This window comes from Neovison vison, chromosome 7 (genome assembly GCF_020171115.1).
Source record: "Neovison vison isolate M4711 chromosome 7, ASM_NN_V1, whole genome shotgun sequence".
Classification (NCBI taxonomy): Eukaryota; Metazoa; Chordata; class Mammalia; order Carnivora; family Mustelidae; genus Neogale; species Neogale vison.
Window position 1 is genome coordinate 118,501,349 of NC_058097.1, and position 17,676 is coordinate 118,519,024.

The 17,676-nt window shown below is 48.2% G+C and overlaps 1 protein-coding gene and 1 non-coding gene across 2 annotated transcripts in view; both read left to right on the forward strand.

Annotated features, from left to right (window-relative positions):
* Window positions 1–14,363, forward strand: part of BARX2 (BARX homeobox 2) — a 74,317-nt gene extending 59,954 nt beyond the window's left edge. Inside the window, exons 3-4 of the mRNA XM_044258198.1 lie at window positions 4,299–4,383; window positions 13,621–14,363. Of these exons, the coding sequence (XP_044114133.1) occupies window positions 4,299–4,383; window positions 13,621–13,887 (352 nt within the window). The 3' untranslated portion in view covers window positions 13,888–14,363. The remainder of the gene's footprint in view (window positions 1–4,298; window positions 4,384–13,620) is intronic.
* Window positions 9,620–9,726, forward strand: LOC122914763. The gene has a single exon (XR_006385844.1). It is a non-coding gene; the product is annotated as a U6 spliceosomal RNA (small nuclear RNA).
* Window positions 14,364–17,676: the final 3,313 nt, after the last annotated feature.

The window sequence follows — 17,676 nt, forward strand, 5'->3', positions numbered from 1 at the left end:
GAATAGGTTGCCCAGGCTCTGAGCTGGCAAACAGGTTTGGTTTTTAAAGCCGCTTACACGTAGGCTTAGCCGCAGTGACGGGTTAGCTGTGGGATGGGGACCCGGGACCTTCTCCGGCTTCTGTAGTTCCCCAGCTGACTCAGGCTGCAGGCCTGGCCCTTGACTGGGAAGGCCTGGATGGATTTGGTTCAGGAGCTGCTAGATGTTGGGGTAGATTTGGTGGATATTAAGTCAGAACCACTTGGCTAAGAGACGAGCAGGACCCAGATGTGGGTTCTTTCTTTAAACCCTTTTGAAATCCAGGTTGAGGGGACTGTGACCCCTGATTTACTCAAAGACCTTCATATCTCACCTCCTTTCTTTAATTTTAGTATCTTAACTGCAGAATAGGCAAGAATGTATGTCTTAACTTATTCTTTCAAACTCACTCTGGGGCTCTGGAGAGGGCTGACCTAATATGTGATCCTGTTTACTGGGAGGATTTTCCAGGTCCTTTTTCTGTTCTTTTGCTCATTTCCTTGTCTGTATTAGGTTTGATCCTAGTCCTATTGAAGAGAAAGGGAAGGAAACTTTCATGCATCTCTTAAGCTAGTTAGTAGCTGTTTGACGCAAATTTAAGTGAAAAAGGCGTGTACAAATCCCTCACTAAAGAGCATCTGGCTACTGATTTCACTTGATCCAGCCCTTATCAGCTAGGTGCTGGGCGTTTGCTGGGGGCCGGGCATGGTGTCCGAGCCTGTGCATCTAGAAAGTAGGAGAAAAGAGTTCTGCCGTGCAGGAGATGCTAGGGGAGGGCAGGACAACAAGTACCCACAACCCAAGACACGGGTCCTGGTGCCAGTATGTTACCAAGGGCTGGAGGAGCCCAGAGACATTGTTGAATATGTGTGAGATGGGGTTCAGGAAGGCATCTCAGAGGAGGCAACATTTCAGAAGAGCTTTGACTCTTATGTCCCAGAGGGAATGGCCCACAGGGGCACTGAGGTACGGCTCACTGGGCACGCTGAGGGAACTGCAGGTTCCCGACAGTGCAAATGGGAGTGCGGCAGGAGAGGAGGCCGGAGGTGGGAAGACTCATGTGCCTGGCCAAAGAATGCGGACTTCATTTTCATTGGCAGCCTCTAAGAGTGGGGAGGGATGTGGCTACATTTACCTTTTAGACTCCTCGCCCTGGTGGCACCCTCAGTGTCTGATCTGAGATGGAAGCGATGGAGCAGGGGAGTGGGAGGAAGCCCAGGGATAGTCCCTGAAGACCTGAATTAAGGTGGTGACAGTGGGCACCGAGGAAGGGGAATAGACTGAAGAACAGTTTTGAAGGTGGCATGGACAGGCTGGACACCGGCATGAGGAAAGGAAGAGAGAGCTGGGAAGCCTGTGCCTCCTGGTTTGGGTCACTGCATAGACAGGGATACCACAACCGAAGTTGCAAGGCAGAGGACAAAGTGGGTTTGGTGGGGGAAAGTGGGAGTCCTGTTGGGATATGAGCCTCTGAGGGAGGCTTTGGCCAGACAGTGGAGACGCGGCTGTGAATCGGGGAGTGACAGAAAGGATGCCCAGTTATCAGCAGGTGTTTTGGTGGCCCCAGAAGGTAAAGGAGGGCCTCAGGGAGCTGGGCATCCAGTGGAGGTGGGCACCATTGTTTATGACTTGTATGGTAGTAACACCCGAAGGGCTTCAACAAGCATGGGTAAAATGTTAGGCTTATTTTCTGGAAGTAAGAGAATGTTTTAACAGAACTGTTCGTTCCTCATCAAGCTCCTGGGACTTCCTGATACCTGCCCAGGCACCTCTCAGGTGACCTACGCAGGACTGATTCACTTGCCTGGGGAGAAGGACACCATCTGGCTGGCATGGGAGCTGCCGCCTTCACCCGCCCTCTCCTGTGTTCCTCACCTCCCTACGTGACCAGGGCCATGAGCACTCCCTCCTCCCACAGCTTTCTCCCTCTTCCCTTTTGTTTGTTTCTCCAGTTTCCTAGGTGACCCCATTTAAGCGAATACGCAGGGAAGTGAGAATTTGTAACGGTGGCAGGTAATGAGAGAAAGCCGATGACAGTGAAGCGCCTTTCTGTAGCCAGAGTGAGTCAGGGGTGCATTTTTCCCAAGTGAGCTAACACCACGTGCTAATGCAGAGCCGTGAACTGAGCCTGCCATTGACTCATGCACCTGATGGCCTCAGGTGAACTGGGCTGCCAGGCTCGGTGGGAGTCTGGGAGACCAGAAGCCTGTGGGACAGCCCCCTGGAGTTTTGGTTCCTAATGAACGGCTGCTTGGGAAGCAATGCTTCATTAATGGGGAGGGCTGAGTGCTCTCAGCGCGGGGAATTTACTAGCTTCAGTCTGTTCATCACTTTCAATAAAACTGTTAGCTTCCAGTCGTCTTTCCCTGGGACAACTGGAGATATGTGAATTGCCGATGTGAGACAGTTTCTGAGGTTTTGGGGGAAGGAAGACTGTTTTTATTATTGGAGATTGCAATAGTGCCCTCTGGTCAAAGCAGGGGAGCTGGGCAGCTGCAGTGCAGCAAGTAGCACCTGGAACCTTCATTGCCAATACCTGCTGGTCTTGCTCACGGTCAGACGTTGGGGAGAGAAAGTGTGGCCGAGAACACGTTCTCGGGCATCCCCGTGGCTCAGGCTTGTGGGTGGGAAGGTTTGTGTGACAGGAGGAACCTCAGAGCCACAGACCGTAATCTTCAGAAACCTTGGACTTTGAAAGTGGTGACCATCGCTCCCTATAGCAAGGGTGCTTGGCCCAGGCTGTCACTCTAGAGGTCCCAGGGAGACCGCTCATGTTGGCTCAAGGAGGGGTCCTTCCTGTTGGTGCTCAGGTAGTAGACCCGGGGTTCTTTTCAACATTGGTCCATAGTTGTAGTCTTGAGGATTGAGTTTGGAAGCCTGGCTCTCTTTCGCATTTGATATACTCCAGTTGTGTTGTTTGCATTTTCTCTTCAAAAGCTTTGAGCAGGAGCTTCCCTTGGACAAATCGAACTTGTGTAAAAATATGGTGGGTGGAGGGGAGCCCCATACAGGAGGAGGCAGACAAGCCAGTCGTAAGTAGGTTCATGTCCTAGCTGCACCTCTCACTCTAGGATCATCGCCCAGGGCTCAGCAAAATTTTTCTTGTATGGGACCAGAAAGAAAGTCATTTCAGTCTCTGTCACAGCCACTGGCCTCCAAGCCTGGACCAGGAAAGCAGCCATGGACGTAGGCAGACAAATGGGTGTCCATATGCCAATAAAAACTTGATTTACAAAAACAGGCAGCAGACAGGATTTGACCGTGGTTACCGAGAGATTCTAATCTTTCCAAATTTCAGATCTCTCATCCGTAAAATGGGAATAATTATACCTACTTCACAGCATCGTAGAAAGGAATAAATAAGACAGCATGGGTTGTTGGGGTCTGAGCTAGAGGCTGGGATCCCACCGCGGTTCCCTGGAAAGGGTTGCTGGATCTTTGGAAATAGCTCCCAACTTCACACTTCCCAGGAATGGCTTTAACATTCAGGGCTTCACAGAAGGCTACAGAGAAATGCAGAATCATGGTTATCGGTTGAATGGGAAGCAGGAGGGGTTACAGATTGAATGTTTCTTCTGGAACCGAAATTTTAACAGTTCAGGGCAGTTACGATGAATGAATCTGTCTATCAGAAAGTATTTTTGAGCCCTTGGTCTGGACTGAGAACCTGATAGGCACATCTGTGGACAGAAAAGAGGCCCTTGCTGTTAAATCGGGGAGGCAGAAAGTACTTGTGGGAAACAGGGAACCCTGGACAACGGGGAGCCCCCCAGGTGATAGCTGACTGGTGGGAAGGTCCAGAGGGCAAAAGCTGTGGGAGGTGTCGTGGGGGTGGGAAGGCCCCCCTGCAGGAGGGGGGCTTGTGCTGCATCTGGGTTGATGAGGATTTTGACAAGGATGACAGGTCTTTACTTTTCCTTTCCAGTCTGGATTTGGGGACAGCGTCCTCATTTTATATGGGATCCATGTAAAGACTCTGTCAGGTCAGAAAGAGAACTTTATAATCAAGGCTGAGAAATCCTTTTCGGGTCCAGAGCAGACAGTGGATGTTTCCAGGATGATGGCCCCAGGTGCCCTTGGGTTGTAGGCATCCATTTCTCAGGTTCCCAGAGTTTCATCCATGAGATACTTGGAAGGAAAGTAAAGCTCTTTGGGGAAGAACTGCTTCAATGGGGGACATCTGCACTCTGATATCAGTGCCTGGATCTAGTCCGCGGGACTCCATCCCTTCTGCCCCTTTCCTCCTTCCTCATCCTTCCTTTGCATCTCATGCCTTCCAGGTTGGACTTGGCCCAGTCTCTGGGACTCACTCAACTGCAGGTGAAGACTTGGTATCAGAACCGCAGAATGAAGTGGAAGAAAATGGTAAGGAAGAGAGGGAGTCTCACCGCGTGCCCACCATGATGGGGAAAATTCTTACCACAGGGCTGGGAAGAAGACAGGAGGGACCACTGGTGGTTTGGGTGTCGGAGAGTGGAAGGCATTTATGATGCTGGCTGGGAGGGAGGCCATTGGCACGGTCAGATAAGCCATTCCTCCGGACCTGGATTTCCTGACCAGAAGGATATTCTTTTCCACAGTTTCCTTAGAAATAAAAGAAAGCTCACAAGCTTCTCAGTTGCTAGTTTTCACCCCACCTGCTGGCCTTTTCAAAGAACTTCCTTCCCCCTCCCACCAGGAGCTAAGATTAGAAGTCAGGACTCTGTTTATGATGACATATAGGGCACATTTGTTCCTGGGCTACATGGGCTAGAATGTAGGCATTGTCAGACTTCAGTGGGGATCAGAGGAACCTGGATTGCAGGTACAAATGCAGAAGTCGAGGCTCTCCCCGCATCCTGAGTGCAGAGGTCTGTGACAGGGCTGGGGATTCACATGATCGCAAGCTCCCAGGTTCCCCTGGTGGTTTCCCTAACGTTGTTTTATTACCTTGCTAATCACGCAGTCCATCTTTGGTTTCTAAATGGACCTATTAGCATAAACACCCCTTGCTAAAAAACAGACAAGCGAAAACACCAAATAGACATCTCCATATTTTGAAGGATTCAGCTTCATCATAGTTCACTTTTTCTTAAAAAAGAGCAACTATGAAAAATCTGTTAAATCTGGATTTTCCAAAGTGGTTGCATGTTTCATTGCCAGTTCTGTAAACCACAAGGAAAAGGTCAAAGCCCAGAGACAAGAGGTGAGCTGGGACGAGAGGGTGGGAAGCAGCCTGTTTTCTGGCGAAACCAGGTACAACCATGGCCTGTGACCTGGGTCTTCCTCACACCCTCACTGAAATTTTCTGGCCCTTTCTCCTCTGGTGCAAACCAGGTAGTCCAGACCTGCTTGGACGACACTCTAATTTACTAACCCATCTGGCCACAAGCCATCTTTCCTGGTGTTCAAGAGCTAGAATATGATGGGTTTTTTTACAGTTACTAAAACTGAGGTCCTTCTCTGGCCCCTAGTTTTCAGGAAAACAGGTGAGTCAATAGATATTTTTAATAGCTACTAGATACAGAGACATTTTCTCAATTTTGTGCTTTTGTCTAATAATTTTTCTGAAAACATTAGTCCTTGCTGTCATCTGAGAAAAAGAAATACATTGTAAATTAATTCTTAACAGGAAAAAAAGCCAGCCAGGCAGCATTTATTATATTCCTCGAAGGGAATTCCTGGGCAAATCTCATCATTTCCTCTGGGGGGACCTGAGCCTGCCAGGGAAGGATGTTCAGGGGGAGGCGGCACGGCCCCCAGAGAGCTTGCAAAGAGAGGCCAAGATGTCAGTACAAACACACATATCCTGAATAACTCCACTCGTGGGACTTCACATCTCTTGTGAACTGTGCCTTATCCTAGGCACGATAGGAAGTAATGAAATAAGATGTAAGCCTGCCTTCATGGCATTTGTGACCCCATTGGAGAGTCAATGTCCAGAAAGCAGCCAGGGAGCGTGTGATGGTGAATTACAATTCTTGTAGGTATATGAACCAGAAGTGTTCAGGGGTTGGGTATTTGAGAAGGGTGTAAGGAAAAGTTGAAGGATAAATGGGATTTGGTGAAATATGCCATTCCAAAACCTCCAGATTGCTACGGTACATGAAGAAGATGGCTGAGGGGCACCTGGGTGGCTCAGCGGGTCAAGCGTCTGCCTTCCACTAAGGTCGTGATCTTGGGGTCCTGGGGTTGAGCCCTGCATGGGGCTCTTTTCTCAGCGGGGAGCCTGCTTCTCTTCTGCCTGCCTCTCTGCCTGCTTGTGTGCGCACTCGCGCGTGTACACTCTTGCTCTCTCTCCCCCTCTCTCTCTGACAAATAAATAAATAAAATCTAGGGGGATAAAAAAGAAAGAAAGAAGAAAATAATGACGGTAACCTCCGGGGGAACTGATCTCGGAAAGAACCAGATCTGGGAGTTAGAAACTCTGGGCCGAGTTCCCATGCCTGTCCCTCCCCGGCTGATTTCGGGCAAGTCCGCCACCCACCTCCTTCCTCGTCAATCATCATCATCGAAATCAATGTCTCCCGAGTGGCAGAGGCATTGTTGAAATCAGTTATCAGCGATCTCTTCCTGAGTCAGACGGTTAAGGGATTGACAGCCTGCCATCCCCGCCAGCTCCTCCCGCTGCCCATGGGACGAGCGTGTGCCTTTGCCTCTGACGTCACCTGTAGTTCACCAGCTACTGGGCTGCCGGCACAAGTGCGAGCTGGTTAGGGAGGGTCAGCCCCGTGACCAAAAGCAAAATGAAAGTCACTCAGCAGATTTAACCTCAGAGAGCATTCCACGGGCCAGCCGAATCCAGGTCCCTTCAGGAGAGGCGAGAGTGCCAAGCGCTGTGTCCGCTCTAGCGGTTGAATGTTGAGCGTAGGAATGGAGCACCGGGGCAACGGAGATGCCAAGATAAGTCACGAACATGTCCATTACAAAATAAAATGAGAAAAGAGTACCCCGTCAGGTGGGAGGGGACCGACCTGTGAAACTAGTAATTATTCAGAGGGATTACGACCACAGTGGACTTTACTGGGTTTGGAATCAGGATAGAGAAAGGGAGGGCATCAGGGAAGAGGTGTCTAAAATGGTTTCAGCAGACAAATAGAAGAGGGCCAGGCAAAGGTGGGGAGGGTGTCACAGTCACAAGGAAGGAGCCAGAGCACCCGGGCCTCTTTGAACGACTTCAGAAAGGCCAGAGCTACAAATGGGAGGGTGGTAGTTCCATTGCGGGTCTGAATTCTGACTCCCCCTCAACAGCAAGGCATTGTTGGGATCCAGATTGCCTCATATGTTTTCCTGGTAGAACTCTTTCAAGGCTATCTCTTCAAGTACTGGGAGGAAAAGAAAAAGCTAATTGGGTAATAAAGATGTCTCAAGGCTAGTCACCTAATTGGAACTGGAAAAAGATTAGCACTTGGTTCTCAAGAGTTACTCACAGGGCGGCCAAGGAGAGCGCTGCCAGAGGCCAGATAGCATCTCCGACTAGTTCCTACCGGTCAGCATTGGTAACTTCTAGCGGGTTGGGTAAATTTCATCTTGCACACGAGATGGGACGCTCACCCTCTCTTCCATTTCTGTTTGGTTGAGTTCCAGGAGGACCCAGAAGTTTTGCAACGGGTCGAAAGTGCCTTATCATTCAGGGATCTCTCTCAGCTCTAAAACCCAGTTCAGTGAGAGGATCCGAATGGACACCAGCCTCCTGCCCTGGTCACAGGATTGGGTGGGCCACAGAGCAGGCGCCGTCCTCATCTTGGGATGCTGCAGATCTCCAGATAGTCAACAATTCCATGAAATGGCTGCTCTCTATGTGATCTTGAGCAGGTTACTTAACCTCTGGGGTCCTGTCTTCCCATTAATAAAATTCCTCATACATAAATACCTTATAGGGCTGTGGTGCTAAATGAGCAGTGCTTCCTGCATAGAACACAGCTGAGAAGTATTAACCACCATCCTCCTCTTCCTTTATTATTATTATTATTATTATTATTTACTTAGCCATGTAATTCACATCTTCAGAGAATCCAGTTTGGGAGGCCAGAGAACATATACGCAGAAACTGAATTCTACAGGTTTCTGGGGCCCCAAAACTGTCTTCTGGATGAGAACCATCCCGGCTGTCCTTTCTCGCCGGGCCTGCTCCGGCTCAGTGCTCTAGCATGTGGAGCATGGCGTCTTCCGGCAGGGAAAGGCTGTTGAGCAGGGTGCAGGAAAAAGATCTGTGCTAGGGAATCCCAACTTCTCAGCTTCATGGAAATAGTCATCAGTTGATCCGACTCTCCCTGCTCGAGAGAGCTGCAGATGAAGACAGAAAAAGGTGCAGAAAGCACTCCTGGGGAAGGCGCCTGCGACCCAGGGTCTGCCGGGAGACTGGGGAACTGCAGAGCGGTGTTAGAATCAGAAATCACAGAGGCACATTTGACACATCCCTCGCTCATTATGCACAATGAGATATTGGTAAGAGCGTTAGAGTCAAGTGGGCAGGGCTGTGTGTTCAAATCCCAGCCCTGCCCTTGGCTTGCTCTTGGCCCAAGGCAGATTACCTGTGCCTGCTCAGTTTCCTGTCTGAGTAATGGGGGAGGTAGAGGGCCCCTCCCTGCGCTCACGGTCCGTGCTCTGCCATCTAACTGCGTGTCTCCCACCCAAGTGCCTTGGAAAGGAAACAGGCCTGTCCTGACATCTTCAGCCATAGCATATTTGAATATCTCCTTGAAGGGTTTTGAGGGGTGAGGGGAGCTGCGGCTAGCAGCAAACACGACTGATGGAAGTAGATGGTGTCTAGCCGCTTCTCAAAGAGGCATGTGGCCTCGGGTGTGGTGTGTTGTCTGGACTCCCCCGACTAAGGGGACGAAACTGGCTTTAGGAATAATTGGGCAGAAGGGACCCTGGGGAGGAGGGCCACGGGGTGCATGAGAACGCACAGCTCCTGGCATGGGCCGGTTATGAGATAATTGCTTGTCTCAGGTGTGCTGGGAGGCAAGGGGCCAGAGGTCGAGTGCGGGAAGCAGCCAAGAGGGTAGTTATCTCCTAATTATTGCTTGCGCTGGAATGTTTTATCCCATTTAGAAAATGGCTTGATTGTTTTGATTTTTTTTTTTTCCTCTGTGCAGTAGGAAAACAGCCAGGTGGGGTCTATCCAAGCTGTGTGGGTGGTGTTCTCTAATTGCTGGGCTGGACTTTCTTTTGCCAATTAGGTGGCTTCCTTAGACCTGCCCTTTTATAACTTGATTACTATATGGGGCAACTTAATTTTGTATAACCTCTTTCATACCAAGTGGAGCTGCTTTCAACACATAAATTCCATCTTGGCACATCTGGGCACTTTCAACAGCCTGCACTCAGACTGAAATAAAAATCAGATGCTGACTTATGTGAAAAGGAGTATAGGGACGCCTTCTCCCCAGAGGTGCATTCTGTCAGCGTCTCTACCTTGTTAGAGGTCCCCTTCCTATTTGTGTGTTTGCTGTTCGCGTGGAAAGTGCAGTGGCTGAGCAGATCCCCAGCTAAAAAGAGGTGTTCATTGAGAGTCTCTGGGTTTCCTCACACCTTATACAAAAACAACTCAAAGTGAACTGTAGACCTAAAGGTAAAACCTAAAACTGTAAAACTCTTAGAAGAAAATTTAAGAGTAGTGCTCGCTTCTGCTGCACATATAGTAAAATTGGAACGATACAGAGAAGATTAGCATGGCCCCTGCGTAAGGATGACGCGCTAATTTGTGAAGCGCTCCATATTTTTTTTATGGAACCAGAAAAGACCTCGAATAGCCAGAGGAATGTTGAAAAAAGAAAATTTAAGAGTAAATATTCACTGCCTTGGATTTGGCAAAATCGCCTGAGCACACCAAAGCCCAAGCAACGAAAGAGAAAATAAATCAGACCTCATCAGAACTAAAAGCCTGTATGCTGTGAAGGACATCGCCAAGAGAGGGAAGAGACAACACACAGAACGGGAGAGCATCTTTGCAAATCTTGTATCTGATGATGGACTTGTATCCTGAAAGTGTATAAAAAACCCTTACACCTCGGGGCGCGTGGGTGGCTCAGTGGGTTAAAGCCTCTGCCTTTGGCTCTGTTCATGATCCCAGAGTCCTGGGATCGAGCCCCGAGTCGGGATCTCTGCTCAGCAAGGGCCCTGCTTCCTTTCTCTCTGCCTGCCTCTCCACATGCGTGTGATCTCTGTCAAATAAATAAATAAAATCTTAAAAAAAAAAAAAAAAAGAACCCTTACACCTCAATAATAATAAGAAGGTGACCAAACTTCACATGGGTGAAGGATTTGGATAGACCTCTGTCTCAAGAAAACATATGGCTGGCCCATAAGCACAGGAAAAGATGCTCCTCTTCATCAGTCCTCAGGGAAATGTAACTCACAAGTATGGGGTACCACGGCCTTCCCTCTGGTGTGGCTGGAATCAGAAAGACATACCATCACGTACTGGTGAGGATATGGAGAATTGGATCCCTCATAGACTGCTGTTTGGAACATGGTGCAATTGCTTTGGCAAATAGTCCGGAATGTCCAAAAAACAAAAAACAAAAAAACAGAGTTACCATATGACGCAGCAATCCCAGTTGTACGGATACACCCAAAAGAAGTGAACAGATGTTTCTGTACCCTCTTCACAGCAGCACTGTTCACAACAGCCAAAAAGTAGTAGCAACCTGCGCGTCTCTCCAGGGATGAATGGGAAGTGGAATATGATTTGTTCCCACAATGGCTATTAGTTGGCCATAAAAAGGAATTGAAGTATTGATCTAGGCTATAGCATGGATGACCCTTGAAAGCATCTCATGCTGAGTGAAAAGAAGCCAGTGGCAAAGGATGACATATTGTGTAACTCAATTCATATGAAATAGCAAGAACAGGCAACTCTGTAGAGACAAAAGGCAGATGAGTGGTTGCCTAGGGTTGGGGCGGGGCAAGGCCGGGGACAAAATACAGGTGACTGTTAATGGGTATGGGGTTTCTTTTGTGGGGTGCTAAGAATGTTCTAAAATTGGATTCTGGGGTGCCTGGGTGGCTCAGTGGGTTAAGCCTTTGCCTTCGGCTCAGGTCATGATCTTAGGGTCCTGGGATCGAGTCCCACATTGGGTTCTCTGCTTGGCAGGGAGCCTGCTTCCTCCTCCCTCTCTCTCTGCCTGCCTCTCTGCCTACTTGTGATCTCTCTGTCAAATAAATAAATAAATAAAATCTTTAAAAAATAATAAAATAAAATTGGATTCTGGTGATAGTCGTACAATTCCGACTGTACAAAAGATCACTTAATTGTCACTAGGAAGTGTATGGTATGTGAATTTTTCTCAATAAAGCTGTTTAAAACAACAATTTCTGGCTTATTGAGTTACTGCCTTCGTTCCTACAGTTCAGCACCCGGAGGTCCTGTGCTTCTCTTGAAAGAAAGAGGTGTAATTGATTGATAAGTATTTAGTAACTGTGTAGAGTTAGTTGAAAGTGATTTGTCTGGAGCAGGAAGCAAGGGAAAGTTGCAGGATTTACCTTCAAGGAACCTCTGTTCAACTACAGAAGATAAGATTAAGTGCGTTATGTAAGTAGCACAATACTTTTCACTCCTAATTATCCGTGCTAATCCAGGTCCTCCTGAAGCGCGTGGCACTAGCTGCCCAGGAAAGCTGCAAGGACACCAAGTCAGAGCTCAGGGACTGTCTGTGATATTCTTAAGTAACATACACGTGTTTTTAAAGTTCTGCCTTTGTAAGTTACGGTATTCTCGACATCACACATTGGGACAATAAATGTGCAAGTCCATTGCGATCAGCCAAGGCTATTTGGCGCGCTGTTACATTTCTTGCTCTGTATCTTTCTTCCCCTCCAGCTGTTGAACGCCTGCTCCCTGCAGCTACAGAGTGGGAGGAGCAGGCAAGTAAATGTGCAGGGACAGTGGTTTGTGAAAAGTGCTCTAACGGAGGAAGGGGAAGAGCTCATCTTGCCCCTGGTGGAGGGCCTCTGGAGTGGACCTGGGAGGTCAGAGAAGGCTCCCTACAGGAGCACCCTCCAAGCTGAGTTCCTCAGGGGAGGAGAGTGGGGAGTTGGGTTCTGCTGAGCAGGAAGAGTTCTTGCTCACTTGTATATACGTTGTATCGGTTGGTCACCCTGGCCATCCCCCTGTGAGAGGAGGTGGTATCATCTCGGTTTTGTAGACTAGGAAGCTGAGGCTCAGTCTTTCAGGAACTCTCCCAAAGACGCAGCTGTTAAGGAGCAGAGTAAGAATTCAACTACCGTTGTGATTCAACTTTCGAAACTGGCTGGAACTTACTATTATTCTCTACTCCATCTTTGAGCCATTCAGTTGTATACCTCCTGTAACATTTTTTCTTACAGAAACACTTACACAAGATCATTGTACCAAAAAAATAGAGACTACCAAAAAAAAAAAAAAAAAAAAAAAAAAAGGAGAGAGAGAGAGAGAGAAAGAAAGAAAGAAAGAAAGAAAGAAAAATTAAAAATTCTTCATGATCCTGACACTGAAAACAGGTCATCCGTCCTCCAGATTGGGTTATGCTGGTTTATAACCTGTTTTCCATAAAAGTACGTTAATGATATTTCCCATGTCATTAAACATTCTACACAAATGATTGTAATGTTTATCATGTATTCTCTCTCTGGGATATGCTATAATTATCTACTCAATCATATAACTAAACTTTAGAGTATTCCCCCCCCAATTTTTGCTGTTACAACCAACTTTTTGATGAACGTTTCTACAGATCAGTCTTCATCTCAGTCTTTGATGACTTACTTAGAAGTGAAATTTCTTGTCCGAGTATACACATCTTAAGACTTGATTTGAATTCTCAGTTTCCCTTTTGAGAAGGTTGTACCAGTGACACTTCCACACTGGAGTATTTATTTTCCTGCTTGCTATAAATATTGGCTTTTTACCTTGTCAACTTGATAGGTACTGCTTTAATATTTTAATTGTTATTTCTTTCCTTACTGTTGAAGTTGGATTATTTAATGTGTTTGTGATCATTTTATTTAAAGCCAAAATATGCGATACTCACTGAAAGTACATTGAACATTTAAAGAATGAACATATCTTGGGGCGCCTGGGTGGCTCAGTCAGTTAAGTGTATTCCTTTGGTCATGATCTTGGGGTCCTGGGGTCAAGCCCCATGTCGGGCTCACTGATCAGGGGGGAGTCCCTCTGCTAACCACCCACTCCTGCTAGCACGTGTTCTCTCTCTCTTTCAAATAAGTAAATAAAATCCTTTTTAAAAGGGGTGCCTGGGTGGCTCAGTTGGTTAAGCGACTGCCTTCAGCTTAGGTCATGATCCCAGGGTCCTGGGACCGAGTCCTGCATCAGGCTCCCTGCTCAATGGGGAGCCTGCTTCCCCTTTTCCCTCTGCCTACTTGTGCTCTTTCTCCCTCTGTCAAATAAATAAATAAAATCTTTTTTAAAAAATCCTTTTTAAAATGTCACTCTAAAATAATAATAATGACAATAATAAAAAGAATGAAGATGTCTTTATACTCTACAGGTGATGGGTTGAAAATATCTTTGCCAGGCCATCGCTGCTGGGAAGGAACCCTATAGACCCTCTTGAGTGGGAAAGTGGAGGGAGGGAGTTATTTATTAGATTTAATGACTGTTTTTTTTCTCCCACAAAGGTTCTTAAAGGTGGACAGGAAGCACCTACAAAACCCAAAGGTCGTCCCAAGAAGAACTCCATCCCCACATCAGAAGAGATTGAAGCTGAAGAGAAAATGCACAGCCAGGCCCAGAGCCAGGAGCGCCTTGCACCCTCCCAGGGACAGGAGGAGCTCTGTGACCCCCAGGAATCGGAAGCATGCGACGTCTCCGTAGAGGTGGCAGAGCCCCCTGGCCAGCCCCAGGAGTTGCCAGTAGCCTCTTCGGAACCCCCACCATCAAGCTAAAATAAAAACTCAACTGGGGGAATGGGAAGATTGGGAGGAATGGAAAGAGGGAAGTCAGGGAGAATAGAGAGAGATACGCTCCCCAAAGCCTGGTAAACTTGGCGAGAAGAGATCCACGTCTCCCAGCCCCCACGGGTCTCAGTGGTTTTCATCAAAAGCATTTGATGAAGACCTGCTTGCCTTAGGCCTTTCTCTTCCTGAAAGGCTGTTTTAGCCACGGGATGCCCTTGATGAAGGGAGACAGTGCCTTGAAACTGCCTGCCCCTGCTGGGGGGAGGGCTGCGGGGCTGGGTACCAGAACCCACCCCAGGGCTGACACGGCGGGGGGCTGCCCCGGGCTCTCTTCCTCCAGCCCCTGCACAGCCCGTCATCAAAGCAGAGAGATCATGGTGGAGCCCAGGCCGCAAGCCTGGCCTCCTTCCTAACTCAGCACTTATTTCTGTCGTTTTAAAAGAGAATTTAATGTTTTTGGTTGTTTTTTGGGGGTGGGGGCAGGGGGGTGGGGCCGGGCTGGTGAGGGTGGGCAAAAAAGGGTGGGGGAAGCAAGTTCTGAGTTATTAGAATTGTTTCTGAATAAAGTTCGTGTGAAGACCCGTGTGCCTTTGTACCCATTCTAAGTCAGGTGACCCAAGAGCGGAGAAGCCCTGGTTTTCTCGCTTTATTGAGTTGCCCTCCCTGAAGCTGCCAAGCAGATTCTGTTAAGATAACTTCTATTTTTTAATTAAAAATAAATCTTTCAAAAGGATCGGGTGTTTTGTGTCTTCTGGGGAGTATATTTAGTCCTGTCTGGATACGGCTTGTGGAAAGACCCGGAGAGATAGCCCAGCTCTGCAGGCTTTCATTTTGCCCACTATAAAATAGAAGATGGGTCTCTGCCCATCACCCCTCCCACCGCCTTCTGCCAGAGCCGCTCTGCCGTCAGCCACTTTCCACCGTGGGCTTCCAGCTTTAAAAACGGCTTCACTTTTTTGAAGAACACATAATAAATGTACGTGCTTCCAAAGTCAAATAAAAAGAAGTCTTGCTTCTCCCCGCCCCCAACTCCCATACCCCCTTCCCCCCCATCCTGCACGGGTAACCATTTTTATGGGTTTCTTGTTTATCTTTATTAAGTATCCATTTGGGTGATGGGCTCGGCAGATTTTAGCAAAAGAATGATGAGGGAGTAGGAAGCTGGCTGAGGAGGGAGCAGGGGCTGGCGCCTTGAACCCCCTCTCCACCCACTCCCCTTAGTAATATGTGTGACATTCCTCAGGCACCCCTGACTGCCCTGAAAGAAGAACAAATGGTTACATTGCAGAGATCACAATCCTGCTTAGACTGGAGTCTCCTTTGGCTTACAAATGTCCTAAATCTCACTAACAAAGGCGATTGATAGCAGGATTGTGACATCCCACCAAAAAGTCTCCCAACTATTTTAATGTTAATAGCTGGTCTAAAGACAACAGTGATCAAGCCACAAGGGCAAGGGCAAGGCCTCGGGTAGGCCTCTGACATCCTGGTACCCTGTAGGCCCTCTTTAGCATATGAAAACTCCGTTGAAACCTCCCTTCCCCTCACCTTCCCCCAACTACAGGGTACACAACCTGCCATCCCTCACTAGCCAGGGCAGCCGCGTCTCTGCCTGCCCATGCCCGTGCTCTAATAAACCACCTGTTTGCACCAGAGACGTCTTAAGAATTCTTTCTTTAGCCGTCGGCTCCGAACCTCCCCCCACCGAACCCGACCTAGGTTCTGGGACTTCATCATTTTGGCGAGCCAGCCAGGAGATTTGTGAGTCTTTACATTTGGACTCTGAGCTTCGGTGCAAAATTGGTGAGTACTTTCTCTCCTTCTCCTTTATTCTCATTTCAGGGCTTTTCAAGGAGTATGGTCTAATTGGAACACTTGCACGTCAATTGCTCAGGCTGTAATCCTCTAGCCCGTGGCTACTCTACGGGGAGGAGAGCGTCTGCCTTTTGGCTGTAAGTTAGTACCCTGGCCGGAATGGCAATAAGACCCAGAAACTTGATGGCCTCTCTTTATTCCTGTTCTTATAGAGCGTTGTCTCTCTTGGGCATAGGACAGCCACCTAAGTCACCAGGACGGCTGCCAATCTTAAGACTCCCGTGTGAGGTTTCCTCCTGATTGATCTAATGTGATCCCCTCCACATCCCTGGTCTAGTCCCTTCTGGCCGCGAGACCTCCACTGGGAGCCGGCCGAAACCAGTACCCGATTGAATTAAAACGCAACCGGGGACCGTTTCCTAGGGAAGTTGGCTGCAAGGACCACATGTGTTGGAATGTCGCATAGACCATGATGGATTTCAGTCTTTACTGTTTCTTGTCAATGTCTTCTACAGACTACTTATAGCTATGAAATTGGGTAATTTCCCCTTGCCAAACTTTTCTATTATTTCCATGGGTTAATATGGCAAAACAGTATGCAGTCTTCAGGACAGACAATGGCATGGCACAGCACAGTTTCCTAGTCCATTCACTAGGCACCCATCTGTAGCCTAGGATGCGATGGGGAAGTGGAGGGACGCCGGCACCCCTCCAGGTCCTTTTAAGGCAGGATGGTGATCAATAGCGATATCTTGAGGGACACCTCTGGTCGCTTTTGACACACGGGAACCTCTGACATTTCCTGCGTGGGGATTTGGTAATGGACCTTCATTACTTTTCTGGAAGCATGGCCTCAGTAGGCTTTGGGGTGCCTTTTAACCCACTGGAAATAATTTGGATTGCAAAATTTAGGAAAGGACTGAGCTCCTGTAACACTGCATGGCCTCCGTGGGATCTATCCGTTAGATCTCCTCTGCAGGAAACAGGGCAAATGGACCTAGGATACCTTCACCGCTCATACCTAGGCCTTAATTGCTCTGCACCAGGACCCCAGACTAAGGGGCTTTTGCGGAAATGTGTTTGTCCAGATGAGTCAGTTAGTAAACCCAGGTTGTTGGGCATCCTTAGCAAAAGGGGACTCTGACTGTCTCTCTGTTTCTCCGAATAGATGTGGGGGCTTCTCCCTCCTTCACTTCCCGTGTTAATGGCTGCCAACTGGGTTTAGTCTAACTCGAGACAGAGACCATAAGGAATATTCCCAAGCAGCTGCCGAAACTCTTTGTTTCGGGGAAGTTTCCCTGTGTTCTCTGGCCTGACTTGGACTGCTTAACCCCTCCCCCTTGCTGGTGGGCAAGCTTGGCATCTGCTCCTTTGTTGGGATTTATGAGCTCTAAAACCCGGAATCTGGGCGCCTGGGTGGCTCAGTGGGTTAGGCCGCTGCCTTCGGCTCGGGTCGTGATCTCGGGGTCCTGGGATCGAGTCCCACGTCGGGCTCTCTGCTCAGCGGGGAGCCTTCTTCCCTTCCCCTCTCTCTGCCTGTCTCTCTGCCTACTTGTGATCTCTCTGTCAAATAAATAAATAAAATCTTAAAAAAAAAAAAAATAAAACCGGGAATCTTTTCTCTGCCTCCTGGCAGCACTTTGTTTCCTGTTTCCCCTTATCGTGTTTCTGTACCAATGTGCGTGCAGCTTGCATGACTAGCCTCTAGATCATGCACCACGGTTCCTTCTCTCTCCACTGTCAAGGAGCAAGAAGAGCAGCCCCTGGACCTAACGCACCCCACTCCAGATCTTCCCACTTGTGTCTCAGGTAAACATTCAAAGTGGAGTGGGCCCAGGTGGAACATGAATCACTATTGGAACTAAGTTAAGTTTGTTGGTTTAATTAAGATAAGATGCGTCTTTGAAGTTACAGCAGTAAATGGGAAGCTTTTATTCTACCAAAGTTGATTGAAGGTCAAAT